Genomic DNA, 25,150 nt, shown 5'->3' with positions numbered 1-25,150 from the left:
ACGACCAGGTGGTGATGATTTGTGTAGAAAATTTTTGGTGGCAAGGAGAACATGGCAAGGAGACCACTGAAGAACAACTTTTCAGAAATAGACACTGTCAGAAATGGTTGACTACTCCTGGTTTAGATATTGGTGCAACATTTTTTGAGCTATTAAAGTACAACATTTGTACAGAACCGGATTATTAGTGGAAATATTATACGCCAGTCAATGGGAGCCATAATAGGATATTACCTCCGAATTCTATCCTACTGCATGGATTTTAATGAAGTTTTGGGTCTAGCCTCTACTTATCTCCTAATTCAAAGTCTACCCTATGCCGATGTGTGCTTTTATCTTTGGGGTGATTCCTACCCCTTCTTAGGGGTGGAAAAATGTTTGGTTAAAATTACCACGGAATTCGCTAGAGAACCTAATTCTAAGCAAAAACTGTTCTATAATTTTTTTGAAAACTCAATACTTTTTGAAATATTCGTGATTGAAAATTGGCCATTTATATTGAAACAAAATACCTTTTCGAACGGTTTTTTGCGAATACCTTAAAAACTATGCATCTAACTAAAAAAAACTATATTAAACATTTTTGTAGGTCATAAAAAAAACAAAGAGACACTTTCCTTCATAAATCTTCTAGTTATAATACAAAAAGAGATATGGTAGGTGAAAATAGTTTGTTTTTTGGTACATTCTCAAATTGGTGTATTCAACTTGAAATAACAGAGAAACGATCAACTTTAGGTGTATAATGCTACCAATACCTTTTGTATTGCTTGAAAAGACCTTTAAAATGTACATTACATTAAAACTAAGCGAGATATGCTGCAAACAAAATTGATAACTAATGTATTTTAAGAAAAAATGAGAAGTAATTTTAACCCCCATCCACCAAAATGTAAATGCATCGTTTTCCTTCTACAATACCTTTTATTATAGTGTTATATAAATATATATATTATATATGTTCAAAAAGTTGGACGGGTTTAAAATGAATGGTTTTTGAAAAAAAAAAGATCAAATTATAGAGCGCATTTTTAAATTTTCTTAAAAATCTTCTTTTCTCCATGTAACTTGAAAATGATAAGAGATACAGTAATGAAACATGAAAAGAAAATGTATATCTGAAAAAGTCCTACATTTTTGTGTATTATCTTTTTTTCGTATCTTTTATCTTTTTCGAGTTACATGGAGGAAAAGGAAGATTTTTAAGAAAATTTTAAAATGCGCTCTATAATTTAATCTTATTTTTTTTTCAAAAACGGTTCATTTTAATCCAGTCCAACTTTTTAAACATAGAAAAAGTAAAAAGTATTGTAGAAGCAAAACGATGTATTTAAGTTCTGATGGATGCGGGGTTAAATATACTTCTCATTTCTTCTTAAAATACATTAGTCATCAACTTTTTTGCAGAATATCTCGCTTAGTTTGAATGTGATCGACATTTAGTATTGCTCATTTTAAAGGTCTTTTCAAGCCCTACAAAAGTTATTAGTATCATTATACACTTAAAATCGACAGTTTCTCTGTTATTTCAAGTTCAATAAACCGATTTGAGCATGCAGCAAAAAAACAAACTCTTCTTACCTACCATACCCCTCTTTGTATTTTAACTAGAAGATTTATGAAGAAACAAATCTCTTTGTTTTTTTATAACCTAGAGAAATATTTTATATAGTTTTTTTGTTAGATGCATAGTTTCTAAGGTATTCGCAAAAATCCGTTAGAAAAGGTGTAATTTTTCAATGAAAGTGTCCAATTTTCAACCACGAATAACTCAAAAAGTATTGAGTTTTGAAAAAATAATTATAGAACAGTTTTTGCTTAAAATTAGGTTCTTTAGCCTCTTCCGTGGCTATTTTGACCAAAACATTTTTCACCCCCGAGTGAACCACCCCCAAGATAAAAGCGCACATCGTCCTATGGTAGATTTTGTTTCTTGAGCTATTCCCTACTTACTGTGAAAATATCAAGTAAATCGATGTAGTAGGATGGAATTCGGAGCCAAATACCCTCATTGACTGCCCTGTTGGGGAAAGATCCAAGGAAGGAGCAGCATAGGTAGTAGAAAAATGTCCTGGCTCAGAAACCTCAGAGGATGATTTGGATGCAGCTCAACTGAACTATTTCGGGCTGTAGTGTCAAAAATTCGACTAGCAATGATGATTGTCAACCTTCGTCGTGGAGATGGCATGTAAAGAAGAAGAAAAAGAAGGCCTATGCATAACTTACCTCTTTTGTTGGTTACCTCTGGAACCAAATATGGACATTTCTGCTTACCCAGCACTGGTCTTCTCGTAGAAGCCATCGGTGCAATCGGCGGAAAGTTATCGAACGAATCCACCCTTTTGATGCTCTCTAGTTGGGATGTCTCTTCTTCGTCTTCGGAAAATAGATTCGGGTTAAAGGTAGGATCAGGCACAACTGGGAAATCATCACTGAGTTCAGTCATCACAAGCGTCATCTGGCGTGGCTGTAAATGGAGCAGAGACGTTTTGTACGTCACTTGGCCCAGGTTGCAGGGAACTGATGTGGCTAAGCCGTGTATTTTGAATTTGGTGCCCCAGATATTGGAAGTTACTTCCACTAGACGGATTTGCTGAAAAAATAACAACTAGCTTTAGATTATATCAGAAAAACTGCCCCTAATGTTTAATCGCTAGACCATCGCTCCACTAACATGATCAAATATATCTACCAAAAGGTAACGGCTAGCGTAATACAGGTCTATCTGAATAACAAACAAAAATAAATTCTGTATACAGCGAGGAGTACGGCAAGGAGACACCATCTTACCAAAGCTATTCACAACCTTTTTAGAGCACAAACCCTTTTAAGAAGGCAGATCTGAACCAATATGGTGTCAACATAAATGGATAGAAGCTGCCATGTGAGATTCCCAGATGACATCGTCCTTATAGCCGATCGTATGGATGATGCAATAATAATGTTGAACAAATAATTATATCACGCTTCCTTAGATGTCGGACTAAAGATTAACATCAACAAGACGTACATTCTATGTGCTTCGGTAATGGCTAGACTAGTCAGCTGCGTATGGTTCGAGATATGTGGAATGAGGAATACAATATAATTACATTACTTCAAATTTTGCTATACTTACTTCTGGCAAAGTATCAACATAAGATAAATCTTCATGCTCCGGGTCTTGTTCTGCCCTTTGATATGAATGATGATTATAACTTAAGTGGTGTTTGTGTTTTCGTTTTCTTTTTCTCGGCATTCTCGGAGACCCCGTACATCCATCTTCACGGTCGCTTTCCGAAGAATCGCTTGGAGCGCCACCTGTACTTGCAGAATTGGTCGACGATGAGGAACTCTTGGAATCCGAAGAGTGTGGTATGTAATCTAAAAGAAAAATGTTGGAAAACTTAAAAAAATTATTCTATCAAAAACATTTAACAATCGTTTTAAGGACGAATTAATAAGAAAGAAAAGTAGAGAGGTGAGGAGAGAAGAGGAATAAAACACGGTATGTAAAGTCACGAAAAAATCTTCTTTTTGATGTGCCTATCCGTAACACACACGTGCTTAACAGATGTTATTAAAATCTGTTCAGGTTCTGAGGTTCTTTAACCTGGCTGTTCCTAGTCTTCCTGGACTTCGTTTTCCAAATAGTTTTCCTTGCACGATGGCTCATAGAAGGGCATCTCTGGTATTTGGTTCCATTGCGCATAATGTGTCCGAAATGTTGTAACTTTCCATCTCCTAATATAGCCAAATCTCAAATGCTTCTACTATCCTGGGCATATCTTCGTTGAAGGTCCACGATGCAACACCATAAAAGAAAACAGAAAAGATGTAGCATCGCAGAATTCTTACTTTTATACCAAGAGCGGCTTGTGACTCTTGAAGGAGGCCACTAAAACTTAGATAAATCTAGCTTTTCCGATGCGTGCTTTTATCTTTTGATTGTTGGTCAATTCTTCATTTATTATGATGCCAAGGTAGTTGTTTCTACTGGGGTTTGGTGTATAAGGTAGTTAGGGCATGTAAAAGAATAGGAAACGACAGATTCTCAATATTTGGCCTGCATATAAAATAGGTCAAGAAAGCAAATGGCACTGGAGACGAATAAATAACATTAAAGAAAATTCAGAAAGCGTATACATAGAACATTTGAAGAATAATACGCAGACTAGATAAAGATGTAGTCAAGAATTGAATGCTTACGACAAACGAAACAAAATCCTGTCAGAAAACTGCCAGAAAAAATTGATACAAACTACATCACACAATGAATGAGTGAATACACGTTATTTATTCACTGTTTAGGCTTGAGCCACTGAAGACTCCCTTTCGGGAGTGTAGGGGCGATATTTGAGTGGATCAGTAAGTGTAGACAGATGTGGGATGAAGATAATGTAAGTGGAGAAACAAAACTGCTAGTGGAGCGGGGGCTTTAGAAGGTGATGATGTTGTTTTGGTGCAGAAGCTGTGGAGGTTAAGGATAAGAATTGTTGCTATGAACTTGCCCTTACCAGCGAAGATTTCAAGTTGCTATTATTCGGGACGACTCTTGAATTCAGTGTGTAGAGACGCAGCTTATGTCATCTGCGATATATTAGGGGAGTTTGCTCTAGAATGTCGTAATACTCATCAGAAAGTTCGTTTCTGGCCAATTGAAGAAGATTGGCTGGAGGGAATGGAACTTTATTTTTGGAACTCCTGATGAGTATGTGACCATATCTATTGCAAGGAATTTTTAACACGTTCTTAGCTCTATTATTCGTACCATTAATCGTACATGTTACGTGAGTGGGTGTACTAACGCTGACGGATAACTCCAATGCCTCCTGAATCACTTTCTGTAGATAATGGGGCTTTCATAGAGACAAGCTCTGTAGTAGATAATGGGCCTTATGTATGTTTTGTAGGTGTGTAAGAGAGTCTTGTTTGATGTGCCTCCAAACTTTCCAGACAACGCTCCAAGGAGTTTAAGGTAAGAAATTCCTTATCTTATTTAAGGTAAGAAATATTCCTTAACTTGTTTTTTATAATCCTAACCATTATGTAACATTTAAATGTATTAGCATCTACTGGGTTCTATTATCTTATTTACTTATCGAAAATATGAATTAAACACACTTACCTTCCTGTGGGTCGAATATTACAAACTCTGGTCGTATTTTACTAGTTCGTTTGCCTTTCAACAGCGGCACCAGGCCTCCCAGATACTCCAAGTAGAGCGTATAACAAATCCCCGAGGAAAGATTGTTTTCTTCGTCGTGTCGAATCATGGTGCAATGCAGGCGCACTGAACCCACTGGCGGTCGCGACACGAACTCCCTCAATGCTGATGGTTCTGGTACACAACACTGCAAATATAAAATATGTTATACAAACCTACAAGATATGCATCCTATTATTCCAACAGTATTTGGACTAAAAATAAGTACTACTACTAATATCGGTTTACAGTGTTCTCCGACGCCTTCCGACTCCTAACCGCCATTCTTCTCTGTTTAGACATAGACCTGGAGGGCTTTCTCTTTCCTCTAGTTCTTTTTCAATTCCCTCCCTCCAGCTTCTTCTCGGCCTTCCTGTTTTTCTTCTCCTTTGTGGTGTCCATGCCAAAATCTGCTTAGGGATCCTGTCATCTGGCATTCTCTGTACATGGCCGTATCATACTAGTTGTTTTGTTTTTACGTCATCAATTATTGTATGTGTGACTTCCATCATTTCTATTCTCTCATTTGGTATCAATAGAATAGAATAGAATATAAATATGCTTTATTGTCATGAAAAATTGTACAATTTTATCGACAAAGCTTATAAAAAGTCAAGAAAACAAAACAATAACAATCCAATTTACTAAAATTACATAAATCGTCAATATATTTACAATAATAACAATAATAATGAAGTTAAACAGAAGTAATCAATTGCAAAATTTAAGTAAATTGCAAATGCATAGTCTACCTAGTAATTAATAAGTTTAAAAGTTAAGCTGCTGCATATGACACCCAATAGACAAAAAAAAATGATAATAAAAATACTACTTGTGCAAAGGGTACTGTAATTTCTTAGTTATTGATTAAGAAAATCTTCTACTGAATCATATGGTCTTTCAGATAGGTAGGCTTTTGTCAATTTACGGAATTTGGGGAAAGATGCTGCAGATTTAAGTTGTAGAGGGAGATGGTTGTAAAGTTTTTTTGCGGAATATAATATAGATTTCTTTACTAACTCAGAGGACGGGGTCGGCATATAGACGTCAAACGTAGAATTTCTCGTGAAGTAGTCATGATTAGGTCTTGGTGGAAAGACATGTAAATGTTTAAGAATTAAGCAAACAGTTTCTAAAATATACAAAGATGGAAGGGTTAAAATAATATAATAAAATATCCGATCTCTTCTTAATTTTCCTGCTGCTCTTCTCCAGAAGTTCATTTCTGTTACTAGTAACATTTTCTCCGTTCTTTGTTTCAGTGACCAAACTTCACTGCCATATGCGATTACACTTTTGAGTATGGTATTGTATATGAGCTGTTTGTTCGCTTTAGATAAATATTGTTTCGTCCCACAGAATGCCGTTCATCATGGATATAGCTTTTCTACCCTCTTGTAATTGAGCAGTTGATTAATAGCAAGCTGAAAATTTGTTAATAGCTTAACGGTGTCTAGTCGGACAAACTTTGATGTACGGGAACACTGGAACAGTGGAAGTTTTAATTGTGGAACAGTTTAAAAATTTGGAACGTCAGATTACGAAAACGCCCCATGTATTTTGTCGGACAGAACATCCAATTGATTTGTTATCCATTCATTAAACTATCATGCAAAAATCAGACTGCTGTTACTAACCAACATGATTCCTGTCATTTGACATGTTCTTCGTGTTTCACTCATTAAAATGCCCAGTTGGTGATAAACACCAGTCTGATTTTTGCATCCTGTTCCACAATTAAAACTTCCCCTGTTCCAGTGTTCCCATACATAAAAGTTTTTCCGACTAGACACCGTTAAGCTATTAACAAATTTTCAGCTTGCAATTAATCAACTTTTTTTGGTATAAGCGTATAACGGTTATAAACGTGATATATTTTAACTTCCAACAACTCTTTAAGCTTCATTCTAGTAGCACTTATTTTCTAGAGACGTTGGCGACCACATTGACCCATCTTATTCTATTCACAGCAGCTCGAAATAAATCAGTTGACGTTAGACTAGTCTACTTCCTAAGATTATCCAGCCAGGATTTACGTCTACGTCCAAGGCCTCTCTTGTCCTCAATCTTGCTTTGATACGATAAACTACCCCAGATAATTGAAATAATATTGAAGAATAATATTTCAACCAACTTGATAATTATCGTTTACTCTAGACTAGCTCAATCTCCCAAGGTGTGTGTTTGTCTTGTCCTTGTAGAATCAACTATATAAGTCGAAAGCTGGAGTACTTCGGACATGTAGTGAGAGGTCCCAAATTTTAGGTTGCTACAAAATATTATGCAAGGGAAAATAGCAGGCAAATGCAGTCCAGAACGAAGAGAGATTTCATGGTTGAAGGACTGGCGAGATTGGTATAGTATTGATACAAGCATCCTATTTAGGGTGCCAATGAATAAAATTAAGATAGCTATGATGGTAACCAGCCTTCTGAAAGGGCATGGTACATGAAGACGAAGAAGCAAACTACTCTACGTCAATAAGGAAACTGTTAACTTACCCTAATCGTTTGAGCAAACAAATTGCCGATTATGTTTCCTAAACGAGCAGGTAGAGGTAATAGACTCAATTGAGCCTCGTGTTTGATCAGTTCATGGATTCTAAGTCTGCACAGTAATTGCAAAGAGGCGATTCTTTTTGAAACCCAGGCTATGTGAATTTGGGTTCCTGTCGCCAAAAATAACCTTTTATCGTTATGGCCCCAAGTTAGCGTAGACACTTTTGCCTAAAATATTAAAACATAATATTGATCAGCTATTTTTGATTAAATTTTAGTCTATATAAATAGCAAATATTGTCAAACAAACAAAAAGGATGTAAAACTAAGTCAGCATACAAAATCCCTTATGGAACTAATCATCACCACGTAGAGCTATAACCCTGGGTGGGTCTTGACTGACTGTACAATTTTTTTCCAACTTGTTCGATCTTTCATCAACCTAGGATCAAATGGAATGTATATTTTATGGATCAACTGGAATGTTCAAAATAAAGACATGACAATTTTTAGAAGGAGCGTTTAAAAGGGAAAAATGGAAATTAACAAACTAAGAAATACAGCTGGAGAAGAAACTACGAACACAGTTCAAAATAAATGGAGAATAGCTGAGGATCTAGGGATGGAAAGAGAGATGGTACAGGAACTCGTTTTGGCTACAGAAAATGTAGGTTTAAATATAAACATCTCAAAATCAAAAATATTAACTACAAATTTGGTACCCAACCAGAACATCAGTATTGCCGGGTAATAAATAGAACTCGTAGATAAATATAAATACCTAGGACATAAAATTATAATCGGAAGAGATCATCAGACACATGAACTAAAGAAAAGAATCGATTTAGGACAGGCAGCATATGGAAAACTGAGAGAAACTTTTAAAAGTGAGCTGTCCACATGCCGGAAGAAATAGCTATTTATATAACAAGGGAGGAAAATGCTACTTTTCCTCCCGAGAATGAAGTTTACTGCCCGACGCGTAGCGGAGGGCAGTAATCATTCAAGGGAGGAAAAGGCACTTTACTTCCATGTTATACATATGGTTTTTCCACCTTCCTCAAATTAATAACAAGTCATTTTTCATTTTTACTTAATTTATTTATATAACTAACCAACAAAATTTATTAAAACTAAAACTAACAAGTAGGTACAATATAACTGTCAACTGTCAAATATAAGTCAAATTATTAATGTAAACATTGTTAAATCAAAATAACAATTTACTGTTTTTACCATTCTGCAAAATACTGGGTGTTTTATAAATAAACGTTAAAATGTATAGATACTTACGTAATAGAAAATAGATATTGTACAGGGCGTCAATAAGTTATATTTCATGAATGACGTCACTTTTACTTTTCCTCCCTAGGGAGGAAAAGTACAACTTTGCTCCCTACAATCAGGTCTGGAAAAGTATACTTTCGCTAGAGGTAGGTGGAAAAAAGTAATTATTTATGTAGGGTAGGTAATAAGTCTACTACTCACAATCTTGTTCGATTTTATTTATTTCAATAATTGTAAAAGTGTGGCGACTGGTTTCGATGTTTAAAAAAAAGTTATACATCAACATCAGGCCCTTAAGAAGATATCAGTACATAGCATTAGCAAATTAGCCCCCTCCCTCCAGACATTTTTTATATTAAAAATTTTTGAATTTTTGTGAGACCGACGAGACAACTAAAAAATTGTACACACAAATTTGTGTGTGCAATTTTTTAGTTATCTAAAATTCTTTAATATAAAAAATGTCTGGAGGGAGAGGGCTAATTTGCTAATGCTATCTACTGATATCTTCTTAAGAGCCTGATGATGATGTATATTTTAAACATCGAGACCGGTCGCCCAAATTTTACTTCTACACTTTAAATAAATAAAATCGAACAAGATTGTGAGTAGTAGACTTATTACCTACCCTACATAAACAATATTATGTGCTCACATCAGCAACCATTTTAATATTTAAAAAAGTATTTGACCAATGTGCCCTCCCAGTGTTGATACACGAAGCAGAAACACTTACCGCAACAAAAACCTTGGCTACCAAACTCAAAGTCACACAGAAGAATGGAATTATCCATGTTAGAAATATCCGTACGAGACAAAATAAAAGACGAAGAGATCAGGAGGAGTACCAAGGTGACTGACACTGACACCATCGAAAGGATAGCCAGACTAAAATGAAAATAGGCAGAACACATAGCTAGAATGACAGATGGGCCATGGACAAAATGGAGACCAAGGGAAGACAAGAGAAGCGTAGGTCGACCACATACTCGATGGAATGACGATTTAAGAAAGCTAAATAAAAACTGGATAAGAGCGGCGCAAGACAGACGGAGTTGGAAATACGGGAAAGAGACATATGTTCAGCAGTGGGCTTTTGAGGTTGTTTGTTTGTTTACTTCGGTTGTTTCGGTTGTCAAACAACCGAAGTATCCAGAAGAGTAATACAAGGATGGGCAGCATACGGAGCTCTTAGGAACGTTTTTAAGAGTAACATTCCAACTAATATGAAGAAAAAAGTTTTCGACCAATGCGTGCTACCGGAGATGACCTATTGTACAGAAACATTATCGCTCACAAAGAAAAACGCACAAAAGCTAAGAGTAGCGCAGAGAAGAATGGAGCGATCAATGATAGGGGCCACTCTGCGAGACAGGATTAGAAACGAAGATCTACGAGCTAAGACCAAAGTCATAGACGTCATTGAAAGAAGCTGTAACTTAAAATGGAAATGGGCTGGACACGTTGCCAGAATGAAGGACGGAAGATGGACTCGTAAACTAGTTGAATGGAGACCAAGAGCCGATAAACGTAGCAGAGGAAGACCACCAACACGATGGCAAGATGACTTACGAAGGACAACAAAAAACTGGGTACAGCAAGCACAAGATAGAACACTTTGTAGACAAACAGGGGAGGCCTATGTCCAGCAGTGGATTGAGAGAGGCTGATGATGATGATGGACTTTTGAGGCTGGATAATGATGATAAATAGCGAAAGCGCCATGTTTTACAATACCCATACAATATTCTTATAGTATAGCGTAAACATCGCACCTCATAAGTTTTTCATAAAAATTAAAGTTTTATTTACCTGTTTGTCTGGAATAACTGTAGAATACAACAACTGGCCCCTCTCATTGTAAAACTTCAACATATTAGTATACTCTATCTGGCCCCCTGGTGATCTGCATTCCAACACGGTACCTGCTACTGCTAAGAATTCTCTAGAGTTGCTCCATTCGATGGACAGAGGTCCTTGTAGGCCAGTTTTTATCTGTATGGGGGATACGTCATCGAAAGTCGATAACAGATTTATAAAACCATTTTGTAAGGCTACTGCTAACATAAACTTTCTTTCAGCTAGAAAAAAAACAAGAGATTGTTAAGAAACAACACGGGAGAGTATTTTGTTCAGATTGTTGTGTCACACACGCTTGATTGAAGTCTTGTGCTTTGGAGAAATCTAGGGTCTTCATCCCAATTTCACAACTCTCAGTAACTATTTTCAACTATATAACAGTGTCTGAAGACTATGCTCCGAATCAGTCATTAAAACCGTGTCATCTGCATAGCGGAAGTTATTTACTCTTTGACCATTTATCGTGATTCCTTCTGGAGATTGCAATAAAGCGTTCGCAAATATTACCTCAGAGTAGACGTTAAACAGTATCGGTGATAGCACACAACCCTGTCTGACACCTCATTGTATTTTAATTGGCCTTGACGTGTTACCATTGGTCTTTATGATTGCTGTCTGATTCCAATAAATAGCTTCTATAATTTTATAATGTCGACTCCAATAGTTTCAATCTTTCTATCAAGGTCTTGAGCTGCACCCGTTCGAACACTTTTTCAAAATCTATAAAACATACAAAAATATCTGCTTGCTGATCTTTGCACCTTTGTGCCAGAGTTTGAAGACAGAATATTGCTTCTCGTGTCACCATATCTTTCCTGGAGCCAAATTGTTCTTGACTGTTGGCCTCGTCACATCTTCTATATATTTTGTTCGGCATGATTCGCAAGAAAAGCTTCAGAATGTTATTTAGTAGGCTTATAAAGCGGAAGTCCTGGCATAATCTGTTGTTCTTCTTTTTAGGCAGTGGTATGAAGACGGATTCAAGCCATAATTTAGGGATCGCTCCTGTACTGTAAATACAAACACCCAAACTTATATGGAATCATCTGATATTTCTTATTATTTCGTGCGGATTTAAAAAAAGGAACACACAAAGTCAAAGAATATTTATTTTAAAACAATTTAGTCACAAATACATAACAATTAAATACAACAATAAAGTATTTAAACAACAAATTGAAACTAGTTGTTTTAAAGTCAATAGCATCAAAAATTTCAATGTAAAACTAATAATGTTTAAATTGTTTTTATTAATTTTTGTTTGTCTTTTTTTTTGGTAGTTAGTGTTATCACCTCTAGTCCTTATGCAAGCTTCAGTGTGTGGGGGCACGCTCCTAATCAAATTATCAACATTTTGTTGTGATAGGTTGCTCCATTCTTCAAGAGCAGCTTGAACTAGCCGTGCGGTGTTTTGTGGATTTTCCCGGTGAGCTCTAATTTTTCTTTTAAGCATATCACACAAATACTCAATAGGGTTAAGCTCGGGTGAGCAAGCAGGCCACTCCAAACAAGGGATACCTTCTGCTTCAATGATGTCTCTAGTCACTCTAATGGTATGTGGAGGTCCATTATCTTGCATGAAAATTAAATTTTCTCCTGTTGCACCTCTCCAGAGCCTAACTACAGGTCATCAACATACCTGTGAGCAGTTAAAGTTGATTGGATGAAAATTAAAGGAGTTTTTTTACGGATCACAATTCCTTTCCAGAACATTGCACTTCCCCTTTTATATTTGTGAACAGATCTGACAGTTTTCGTTCTTGCTTGTCTTCTTCGACCTCTAAGTACACGATTTCGTGGATCATCTGATTGTACACAAATCCTGACTTTTTCTGAAAATAGCATATTTTGTCAATTGCCAATGTTCCAGTTTTGGTGGTGAAGACACCAATTTAGGCGATCAATTTTATGCTGCCTGGATAACTCGGGAACCCATAACTGTCTCCTGCTGTATACTTCTTGGTACGAACTCTTCTTCTTATCGTTTCAACTGAAACAGTTACACCTGTAGCTTCCAAAAGCTGCCTTTGGAGCTGCTAGTGAGAAATGATTGGGTGTCTTCCAGCTCATTGGGCAATTAAACGATCGTGGCGAGCCGATATTACTTTTTGGCGACTTTGCCTTCTTTATTTTTGAGCTTTCCTATTTTCTGTTACCTAGCATATGTTTTGGACAGAACGCCCTGTGTTACACCTAGCTCTGCAGCTATGTCCCTCTGAGGAGATTACTTGCTCCACAAGACCAATAGTCTTTCCCCGTTGTAGGTTCTATAACCCCACATGAGGCATATTTTCGTTTTTGGATGCAAAAGTTAGTTCATTTATTTTCGTTCAATTTGCAACTCAAGCAAATACGTACTACCGAGCTGTACTATCTGATTGTCTTATCGATTTGGTTATTTTCAATAAAAACCTTTCTTCTTCGCAATAATAACAAATTTTTTTAAAAGAAATAAATATTGTTTTGAAATACATGGTGATTCTATATAAGTTTGGGTGTGTGTATTATTAAATAGTCCAATAAGTTTTCCTCGTTGATTTTAACTTCAATGGCTCAGCTGGCATATCATCTTTTCCTACAGATTTGTTGTTTTTTAGTTGACGTAGAGCATATTCCAATTCAGACTTCAGTATTGGAGGACCTTCGACGTTTTCTGTATTTAATGAAGGAGGTTCTCTGATATCATAGAAGATTTCCTTTATATGGTCTTCCCATATGTTTATTTGTTCTTCAGGGCTTGAAATCAGTTTGCTTTCTGCGTTGATTAAATTATTTGGTCTTTGTGAGTATGTCGTGCCTGTGATTTCCTTAGTTTCTTATGAAGATGGAAGTCATCATGTTTTTAAATAGGTATTCGATCTCTTCATATTCTTCTGTGATCCATTTTTCTTTTGCAGTTTTCATTTTTTGTTTAACGAAGCAATAAAGTCAGTCACATCGCCGAGAAATCGCGACGATATCGTAACGTGTAAACCCACCTTTATTACATCTGCTACAAGCTACAATACTCAGGTTTACAATCAATAAAATTTTAAAATACTATTGAATAGCAGCTACAAAAACTCTTGGTAAGAATTTCTTTGCCGTTTCTAAAAGTCACTAAGCACTTCGTGTTCTAGATATTTTTGGGCGCAGTCCAAGTTACATCATAAAACGTCCTTATGACACTTTATTATTAGTCTGAACCGTCTTTGATTTACTATTATGTGGCTGTAATAGTTTTCGAGGACTTCTATTGTGCATGCATGTCATTGATATTAAGGCAATAATTCCAACTTCTTTGTAGAGCCAATTTGTGGTGCAGTTTACGTGATATCGGGGAACATAAATGAAAATCTGCCGGAAACGAGTCGGGAGAATTAAGCGGACGACTGCATTGGTTATAGTGCAATCAAAGACGGAAAATTAAAAGCTATAAATTATTTATGTCATACTACTTCATTATTGTGTTTTATTGCTTCGTTACCAAGTACATAATAGTATACTCTATGCCCGTGTGGTCAATCAGGTCACTTTACGGCCCTCACAGGCATAAAAATTTTAATAACTTCTTAATATCATAGTTACAGAATATGGAATAATAGCTATTTGTATAACAAGGGAGGAAAGTGTAACTTTTCCTCCCGAGAATGAAGTTTACTGCCCGACGCGTAGCGGAGGGCAGTAATCATTCAAGGGAGGAAAAGGCACTTTACTCCCATGTTATACATATGGGTTTTCCACCTTCCTCAAATAACAAGTAATTTTTTCATTTTTACTTAATTTATTTATGTAACTAACCAACAAAATTTATTAGAACTAAAACAACAAGTAGGTACAATATTACTGTCAACTGTCAAATATAAGTCAAATTATTAATGTAAACATTGTTAAATCAAAATAACAATTTACTGTTTTTTACCATTCTGCAAAATACAGGATGTTTTATAAATAAACGTTAAAATGTATAGATACTTCGTAATAGAAAATAGATATTATACAGGGCGTCAATAAGTTATATTTCATGAATGAAATACCATGACGTCATTTTTACTTTTCCTCCCTAGGGAGGAAAAATATTTTCCTCCCTAGGGAGGAAAAGTACAACTTTGCTCCCTACAATCAGGTCCGGAAAAGTATACTTTCGGTAGAGGTAGGTGGAAAAAATATTTTAAAACTACTTATATTTTCCTGATTCGACGAAATGCCCCTGATGATGCTCTAGGAACAAAAGTATACTTGGGCAAGATTCAATAAACTAAATAGGTGCTCGATAACATTATTTAGTAGAATTTACATAAAACTGGCAATTCTGGACGAGAGAGACGAGATTTACGAATTATCATCAATCTGTATTGGAATCAAAAGGCCAATATAAAGATAGAAGAACAAGAGTCCCAGAATATTGATATAAAGAGAGGGGTAAGACAAGGTTGTGTTCTGTCGCCGCTACTGTTTAACGTGTACAGTGAAGCCATATTTCAGGAAGCGATAGCGGAACTAAGTGATGGAATCTCTATAAACGGAAGAATAGTAAATAACATAAGATTCGCTGATGACACCGTTATAATGGCAGACACCCTGGAATCGCTACAAGAATTGCTAAATAGAATTAACGATTATTGCATTCGATATGGGCTCAAAATAAACAAGAAAAAAACTAAATTTATGATTGTCTCAAAAACACAACATGGAAATGAAAGGTTAATACTAGATCAAACCTAAATAGAAAAAGTAAAGACATACAAATATCTGGGAACCTGGGTTGATGACAAAAATGACCAAAGCAAAGAAATTAAAGTCCGAATTGAAACTGCAAGGCAAGCATTTATAAAAATGAAGACACTGCTTACAAACAAAACCTTCAGTTGCCTCTCAGATTGAGGGCTCTAAGATGCTACATATTTTCTATATTACTATACGGAAGGGAAGCTTGGACATTGAAGAGACAATACATAAAAAAATAGAAGCGATCGAAATGTGGTGTTACAGAAGAATATTGAAAATTCAGTGGGTTCAAAGGATTACCAATGTTGAAGTGCTAAGACGTTTAAATAAGGAGTTAGAAATTATGAACAGTATAAAAACAAGAAAACAGGAATATTTGGGTCACATTACCAGAGGAGAAAAATAGGAGTGGCTGAGAGTTATTATGCAAGGAAGGATCCAAGGAAGAAGAAGCATAGGAAGAAGACGCATCTCCTGGCTGAGGAACCTTAGAGAATGGTTTACTGTAGTTCATTACAACTGTTCAGAGCAGCAGTTAACAAAGTGACCATAGCCATTATGATATCCAACCTCCGATAAGAGATGGAACTTTAAGAAGAAGAAGGCAATTCTGGAAAGATCCAGTGATAGACAGATTGCCAGCAGCAAATGTTGATTCGTCTTTCATTGTCTGCGTGTCAAGTTTATGTAAGGAAAAGTCAGATCCAGAAAGTATGCCTACCAGCATACCTGAAACCTCATTTTTTGAAGATATACTACCCTCTATGTATCCTTCAGCAACTGACGTACTCCTCTTCCATCCACCATGCTGCTACATGGGGAATCAATGACATCTACTATATCCATTTATTGTGCCTTTGCCTTGCAAATTGTAGATCGCTCCGATGCTAACTTTCAAATCTTGATAAAAGTCAAGCCTACAGTAAAACAGGTGGATGAGTTTAAATACCTGGGAGCTATAGTAACTAGATAAGGTCTGGGAAAAATATAATTTCGACGAAGAATAGAGCAAAGCAGAAAAGTAATAGAATGCTTAATATCCATTTGGTGGAAAAAATATCACAAAAGAAACAAAAATTCGAATAGGAAAGGCTTTCGTGAAGTCAGTTCTGATGTATGCGAGTGGGGCATGGACATTAATATCAAAATCCAGAAGACGAATCAACACAGTAAGCAGCGTTGGCGAAAAAAATTATTAAAGTGAAAACCCCCAGGTAAGAGGAAGAGGGAAAGACCAAGGCTATGCTGCAATGAAAATGTAATAAAAGTCATGGAAGGTCGATATTTGGAGGAAGAGGACCTCCAGGATAGGAATAGATGGCGGTTAGGTGTGGAGATGCTGTATAGGTCGTTTTAAACTCCGTGTATATATTTAATTCGTATTACCTGAATTTACAACTCCTCCATTATTATCGTCCCCCTCCTCCATCTTGAACTTTTCACAAGACCAAGCCATAAAAGTGATCCCTACCTCAGAATTCAGCTGCACCTGAGAGACCATAGCACCATGAACGTCCATAACGATGATCTGTCCCGAAGTGGTCCCGAAGTACACTTGTTGATCGTCTGGGGTCCAGATTCCACAAGTTATCGTGGAATCCAAGTTTAACATCGATGACCAGTATCTCTGGCCGGCTACCGAGCCAACAAGAACGTAACCATCCTGAAAAAATATCCAAATAAACACTAACTTTACTAAAAACAACAAAAATAGCAAAAAAGCAAGTTAATGATTGCTAGAAAATGAAAATAAATCCAGTAACATAAATAACAGTTACATAAGCCAAAGAATAATATGCCGTTTCTACGTTCTTCGCTATTTTCCGACTTCCAATCGACACTTTATCCAGTTGTTCCATAGATCCGTTTCTATTTCTTTCTCTCAGCTCTTTGTCTATTCCTTCGCTCCAACTTTTTTCAATCTACCTCGTTTTTTCTCTCCTTCTGGTTTCCATTTTAGTATTTTTGGTTGAGTGCATATAGATTTTCACTTCTGAAAAAATCAAACAAGATAGAACTTTTTGTAATTTTATTAACAAATGCCTAATAAACAACATATCAAAAAGTTCTACTCGAGAAGTGGGCGCTTCATTTTTTATTAAACAAATGAACTACGAAGTTAGATGTGTTTTTAAATAACTCCGAAAATATAAATTTTAGAACAAAACTGACTTGGCCATTGAAAAATTCAGAAAATTTTACAAAAAAAACCTTATATAAAGAATTTTCTAAAATTAAATCTGTATCTTCTATAATTTTTTATTTATAACGCTAAGGTCATCCTTCTCACAAACATTGGCGCACTGTAAACCAGCGTACGGCTAAGTGCACGGTTGAGTTACATAAAATAAAATTTTACAAATTGAACCTAAAAGAAGAATAATTAAGCTATCTTATGGTTATAATAAAAAGAAATAAAATGTATGGGCATAAGTACGGTGCGGGCAGAAAATGAATTTACATTACATTACATTACATGAATTTTGTTAAAAAATTATTTAAAAATGTGTAACTAATACAATTTTTCCTATAAAACCCTAAATTTTGCACAAATTACCTTTCAAGCATCGTACTAAATGATGTTTCATTAAAGAAAAATCTCAAAAATTTAATTCAAATGATATGACGTCTTAAAAAATGTAATTTTTTAAATCTTCGTAGTTTTATAGAATTACCAACACTTTAAGACGGTATTACTCAAGTTTGAACAAATCTATTACAGTTTTAGAAGTGCTTTTTTAAAGCTTAGGATGTAATCTTTAAAATGCACTGAATTATTTTACTTTAGAAATGAAATACATAGATTATTTCTTTTTGAGAAAATTAAGAAAGATAACAAAAATGTAATACAAAAACCGAAAATTACCAGCTAAAAAATGTTTATATAAAGGGATCAAAACTTTTTTCTGTAAAACTTACCTAAAATACATTTAAAAATAAACTTCAACAATAATAAATGTTCAGCAAAAAAAATTTTTTTAGCTCTTATACAGTATGTGCGTAACTTGGAACCTATTGATAACTTTTTTATTATCAGTTTTACGAATAAAACTTTTTCTTTATAAAATACTCTGCATGGTATATTATCTAAGATGCAATCATCGAATATCAAATTTAATGAATTTTATACGAGATATGTCAAAAAATATGAATTTCACTCAAGAGTAAAGTATTGTTAAATTTCACAATATCGAAAATTGTTATTAAGAAAAGTTGTTTGGAATTAAAAAATTTGTTTTAGTGTTCAATTACATCCTTCTAATTAAAATATTGTGAATAATAAAGGCACTTAGCTCTTAAGAAAAATTCATATTTTTTACATACCTCGTATAAAATTAAAAAAATTTAATATCTGATGATTGTATCTTAGATTTTAGACCAGGAAGAGCATTTTATAAAGAATAACTTTTTTTCGTAAAAGTGAGAATAAAATAGTTATCATAATTGTAATAAAATGATGATGAGTATCCATAATTTGAGAAAATATTGAAAAAAAAATTCGATTAGAATAATGTAATTGTATATTTAAAACTAGTTTTTAATTTCAAACAACTTTTCATAATAGCATTTTTTGATGTTCTGAAATATAAAGGTACTTTACTCTTTAACGAAATTCATATTTTTGACATAACTCGTATAAAATTCATAAAATTTGATATCTGATGGTTGAGTTTTAGATTTTTGACTATTCAAAGCATTTTATGAAGAATAACTTTTTTTCGTAAAATTGATAATGAAAAAGTTTTCCATGTGGTTCCTAGCTACGCAGACATACTGTATAAGAGCTTCTGTATAAGAATTTTCAAATGGCAATACCATATTCGGATTCAGTATAATCAAAAACAAAATAGAAACATATTTGATCAAAGTAAAATGATGAATTTAACGATATTTTTAAAATAATTAATACAAAATAATTGTTATTGTTTAAACAATTAATAAACAATTAGCGGCCAAATCCGCTAGTAGAACTTTTTACTTTAACATGTATATAAACTAACAAAAAAAGTTTTAGAAAAATATAAGCTTGTTTGAATTTTTCCGAAACAATGCATATTTTCGTTCTAATTGCACTCCCCTATTTCTTTGATAGGTATTCATTGTACATCTATTCTTTGTAGGTATATGTCCGAAACCAGATAAGTTGTTTTGTTGATAAGTCATCTGTGATTGTTCGTTTGATGAGCATTATTTCTTTGATGCGTTCGTTGGTAATCCTTTCTCTTCTAGATCTTCCTGCTACTCTTCTAGAAAAATCCATTTCCGTTGCTCTCAGCGTTGCCAGTGTTCTTTATTTCAGTGGCCAAAGCTCTCAGCTACATAGAGTAATAGTTTTCACTACAGTCTCATATATGCTCTTTTTATTTTCTTCGCTGATGTATTGGTCCCATAAAATACACTTAAACATCGTGATGATTTTTCCACCTGCCATATTTCCTTCTCTTATGGCTTGGTCTAATGTTTCATCATGCGAAATACATATTGATACTGTTACAAAACTGACTTTTCTATGATATTTTAGGCACTAATGTTTAGTTATAGTTGACTTTATTTATTTTTAATAACTTACATCTAAACAAACAAAAAACACTGAATTTATATCCTTTATCTTACAAACTACGATATCTAATTTATCTATTACATTAAATCTAATAAAAAACTATTTTTAATGGGAAATAGGCCACAATTTTACCAAAAAAAAATGATTTTATTAACGTTTCGAAGCCCAAATCGGGTTTCGTTGTCAAAATACAAAATACTACTAAAATAAACAAAAATGTAAAAAAATTTTTCTAATAATTTATTTAATCTGACTCATTTATATTGGCAATTTAGACGTATATTATACATTTTAAAGTAGAAGACTTTATGCCCTGTATATCCCTTTTAATCCCCCTTTCTTCGGTATTACTGCCAAGTAGTATTTTTTGTTACTTCGGCTTCAATGTAGAAGCCCCTTCATTTTTATTTTCATAATAGCCACAACTATTTAGTTATCTAGTTCTCTTTTTCTTACTTCTGTTGGAGTATATCCCTCTCTTTACTGTCACTTTAACAGAAGTCTTTTTTTTTGTTACAATTAAAGTAGAAGACTTTAAAATGATATCGCCGATATTTATGAGTTGCGTTCCTGGGACGACTTTACTAAAAGATAGTTCATTCGATTACATGAAATCAATCCCAACTCAAGAATATCCGTCACAAAAAAATCATAAAAATAGTTTATTATAAGAATGCCACAAGGAAATAGCTTCAGAACAACACTAAATCTAATAATTTATCTAATTACAAATTCAAAAATATACCGCGCCCGTTACATATCAAACTACACCGACGTTTTCAAATTCACAACTGTTATACCCAGTTATTTGTAGTCGTTGCAGCGCTTTATCGTGATCATGTCGTCTAATATGAGATCTTTTTGTTCTCCACCAATGCACAAGTATTTGGTTTCTTTGTATTGACTGATTCCTACGAAATCCTGCTCGTTTTTCTGCTTCAGAATCTAAATATTCTTCCTGGATTTTATTCTTCAAAACCTTCCAATATATTCTACTCATATATATGGTTATTTCTATTCCTCGGTAATACAACGGTAATCAACATAATATAAGGAAATATATAAATTTATGAACTGTATAAAAAACATAAGAAATCATCATATTTACCAATTTTCTTAATATTTTGCAAAGTTCTATAAATAACATTTAAAGTTTTAGGAAAAGACTAAGTTTTCAATCTAATAGCACATAAAAAAATGTTAGTCTACATCCTACCAGATTGAAAACAATGGAAACCTTCTTTGGTTACACCTCCGAGGCTTCTACAATTTGCAAGCCATACGGATGCTGAGACTAAAGAAGATGAGGGAATTTTACAATTTATAATTCACGTCCCATCTGCTCAGCGCAGTAATGTTCCAACGAGAATGGTTCCAACGAGAATGGTAAATCAAAAATGAATAACCATTTTCAATATCGTTGTTATTCATTTGAACGAAATTTATTATTTATTTCAACGAAATTGAAAATGGTTATTCATTTTTGATTTACATTTACTCTTATTGGAGTACGAAGGGAACCATTCTCGTTGGAACTTTACCGCGCTGAGCAGATGGGACGTGAATTATAAATTGTAAAATTCCCTCATCTTCTTTAGTCTCAGCATCCATATGCCTTGCAAATTGTAGAAGCCTCGGATGTGTAACCAGAGAAGGTTTCCATTGTTTTCAATCTGGTAGGATGTAGAGTAACATTTTTTGATGTTGTTTTATGTGCTATTAAATTGAAAAGTTAAAGTGCTAGTCTTTTGCTAGAAGTTACCGCTAGAGCATCCCTGCCATTTCGTTCGTTGCAATCCGTGACTGCACGCCGGAGTTTGTCCTAGTTGGATCAGAGAGAGCAGCATATGTGCCTCCTGATGAGAGACTAATAAGTTTTTAAACCGGTAGAGGTGCTTGCTGCACTCTCTGATTGAACTGGAATAATTGTGCGGCTGTAGTTTCGTGTTGCAACGAAATTGAAAGTGGTTATTCATTTTTGATTTAAAGTTTTGTTTAGAAACAACTGCTAATAATAATAACTCACCTGATAACATATTAGAGCCATACGACCATCGTGTGACCATGAAAAATGTGTAACCGGCGTATTTCTGTCATTTATTAATTCTATTGACCACCGTCCTTCATACTTGATCCAAATGTAGATGATGCCGAAACTGTCACATGATGCTAATTTTTGATATGGTTCGTTCCATCTGACAAGAATAACCTGAAAGGCGAAAGATAATAAAAAGTAACGTTTTTCTTGTTCAATATTGACCACAGAGCCTCTCTAACTACTTTATCATATGCTCGTGAGATCCTTACAATAAAAATGTTATCAGTATGTTTTGAATAAATTCAAACAATTTCCAGATGTTTATGTTTTACCACGTATTCTTTTAAAAATTGAAATGAAAACATGTAAGATTGTTTTGGTAGCAATTCAAGAAACAATTTGGCTAGGGAAGAGTATCCAGCACACCAAAACACACACACCATCTGGTCATGATATCCAATCAATTGCCATGTACAGTTACTACCTCCAATTTTCTAACTACCTACAATTTTTTATAACTCCCTCCAATTTTTTCTGATTCACTGCAATTTTTGTGACTCCCTCCAATTTTCATAACCTCCTCCAATTTTTTATGAGTACCTCCAATTTTTTATGAGTACCACCAATTTTTTATGAGTACCTCCAATTTTTATGAATACCTCCATTTTTTTTAAGTCCCTCCAATTTGATCGTGTCTTTATAATTTTTCCCCACGCCCTCTAATTTTTCGTGACTACCTCTAATGTTCCTGACTCTCTTTATTTTTTTCTAGCTCACTCTAATATTTCCTGACTCCCCTCCTATTCTATCGTGCTTTCTTCTACTTTTTTCTATCTTCCTCCTATTCTATGATGTCTTCCTGAATTAACTATTCTAAGAAGCAGAAAATGAAGAGAATGAGATAACAAAACTACCAACAATAGAAGAAGTTGAAATGGTTATCAAACAAACAAGGCCCCTGGATGTGATGAAATACCCGCAGAACTGTTCAAGTCCAGAAAAAGCGAAATAACGAATAGGATATATTGAAGTCGTATACTTATGTAATATGAAACGAAAGATTTTTGACACATGTATCCTTCCTGTCATGACTCATGGAATGGAGACCATAAAACTAACCAATCTCTCAATAGACTTACATAGAACAACTAAAGAGCTAGTGGGAGACTTATGATAAATGTAAGCTTAATTGATCATATGAGAAACGAAGATCTAAGAAGAGCAACCAAAATAAAAGATGATATCGAAGCAGTCGCGAAATATGAATGGAAATGGGCAGGACATGTGACAAGAGAAAGCGAAGAGGAGTGGACAAAAAGAGTAGTACAATATTGACCAAAAGCACATAAATAAGGCCTAGCAAGACCACAAAAAAGATGGGTCGAATACATTAAAGAAAAAGCAGGAAAAAATTGGCATCAGATGGCTCAAACTCAAGATAGACGAATATAGAAAGCACAATGGGAGGCATATGTCCAGAACTGAGAATGAATTTTGCAAGGTAAAATTGAAGGAAAAAGGGTCCCAGGACGAAGAAAAATATCCTGGCTTCCTAACCTGAGAGCATGGTATAGAAAGACCTCAACACAACTATTCCATACAACAACCGGCAAAATCATCATAGCCGGAATGATCGCCAACGCTCGAAACGGCCAGGCACCCTAAGAAGATGTCCAGAACTCGACCAGAAGGGGCTACTAAAGAAGATACACAATACGGGGACAAAAGAAAATGTCAAAAGAGTGTAATAATAAGAGTATCATCTACCCAATCTATAAAAAGTGCAACAAACTCATCTGCCGAAGGATAGAGAAATCTCCTTGCTGTGTTGTGGAGCAGTATCTCCAAGTTTTATTGGTTTTCTGTCAACTCTTCGTTTAATAAGCCATCACCGAATTTCATGTATTTATTCATTAAAAAAAACTTAATATAACTTTCCTAATTAATTTTCTGACTCCTATTACGAGAACGTCAAAACCAATAACCCTGCTCCTTAATAAATGATAAAATTATTCATATTTATTAAGAGATCGAAAATTTAATCTGTCGCAGACACGTAATTTCCGTTCAGCTACAAAAATCCCTAAAATCAATAAACGAACGACCCAGACCTTCGATAAAAGTAGATGAAAATCAATTAGAAAGGTTAATTGATTCGGGAGAAGTAATTTCCATGTATAAATGGCGAATATTCAGGAATGCGCCAATTTGTTTGGAGTTTGTCCGATGCAAATGTCTCAAAATAGCTGATATAGTTGTTCCATTTTATCTTTACCCATGGGTCATGATTCATTTTCAAACAAGTTAAGGCGGGTTCTCACTTGTCAGTTTCGCTCACGCAGTTCAACTGATTCAGTCATACAGAACAAATATGAGAACACATTTTCATTTTAAACGATCTGTATTCATACTTTCAGTTAAACTGAAACCCAGTTCTACTTTTTATCATTTTTACTGATCATTCTCTCATGCTAGTATTTGCTTTTTGTATATTTTGAGCAATTTTTTGCAGAATTTCTTGAAATTTGTCTTCGTTCATACTTAAGTGGTTTGCATATGAATCACCATCTTCTAAAGCTAATTCTTTCAATATAGTTCCATTGGCATCCCATTTATTTCTGCGCAATATCCAGGACCTGATCCACTATATACGACGCTTTCTTTTCTTTTGATTCACTAGAACCCGATTCCACGAATATACGACTGTTTTGGATTATCTCAACAACGAATACTTTACTGTGCAAAATATGAAGAACGAAACTAAACTGCAAATTACATTGTTGCTTATTGAAATAATTATTAGAGCCATTTACTTTCGTACTTCTTATGTTGCACACTAAAATATTCGTTGACTCGATAATCCAAAACAGTCGTATATTCGTGGAATGACGTATATTCTGTAATTCATTTACTAATTGTAAGCATAAATACTTCGCAAACAACTGGGCTTAATATTTTTTAACCATTTTTATCACCATGATAAAAAATGTTTAGACTAACTGCGTACTGAATGT

At 34.6% G+C, this 25,150-nt stretch overlaps 1 protein-coding gene across 1 annotated transcript in view; it reads right to left on the bottom strand.

Moving 5' to 3' along the window:
• LOC114324892 (tubby-related protein 4) overlaps positions 1–25,150 on the bottom strand; it is a 56,587-nt gene that overhangs the window by 22,320 nt on the left and 9,117 nt on the right. The window contains exons 3-9 of the mRNA XM_028272795.2: positions 22,125–22,307; positions 16,924–17,200; positions 10,783–11,051; positions 7,687–7,911; positions 5,108–5,333; positions 3,119–3,363; positions 2,227–2,593 (exon numbers count right to left, since the gene is read on the bottom strand). Of these exons, the coding sequence (XP_028128596.2) occupies positions 2,227–2,593; positions 3,119–3,363; positions 5,108–5,333; positions 7,687–7,911; positions 10,783–11,051; positions 16,924–17,200; positions 22,125–22,307 (1,792 nt within the window). The remainder of the gene's footprint in view (positions 1–2,226; positions 2,594–3,118; positions 3,364–5,107; positions 5,334–7,686; positions 7,912–10,782; positions 11,052–16,923; positions 17,201–22,124; positions 22,308–25,150) is intronic.

The sequence above is a fragment of the Diabrotica virgifera genome, chromosome 9, assembly GCF_917563875.1.
Source record: "Diabrotica virgifera virgifera chromosome 9, PGI_DIABVI_V3a".
NCBI lineage: Eukaryota > Metazoa > Arthropoda > Insecta > Coleoptera > Chrysomelidae > Diabrotica > Diabrotica virgifera.
The sequence above is the reverse complement of the archived record's forward strand: the minus strand, read 5'-3'. Positions and strand labels throughout refer to the sequence as shown.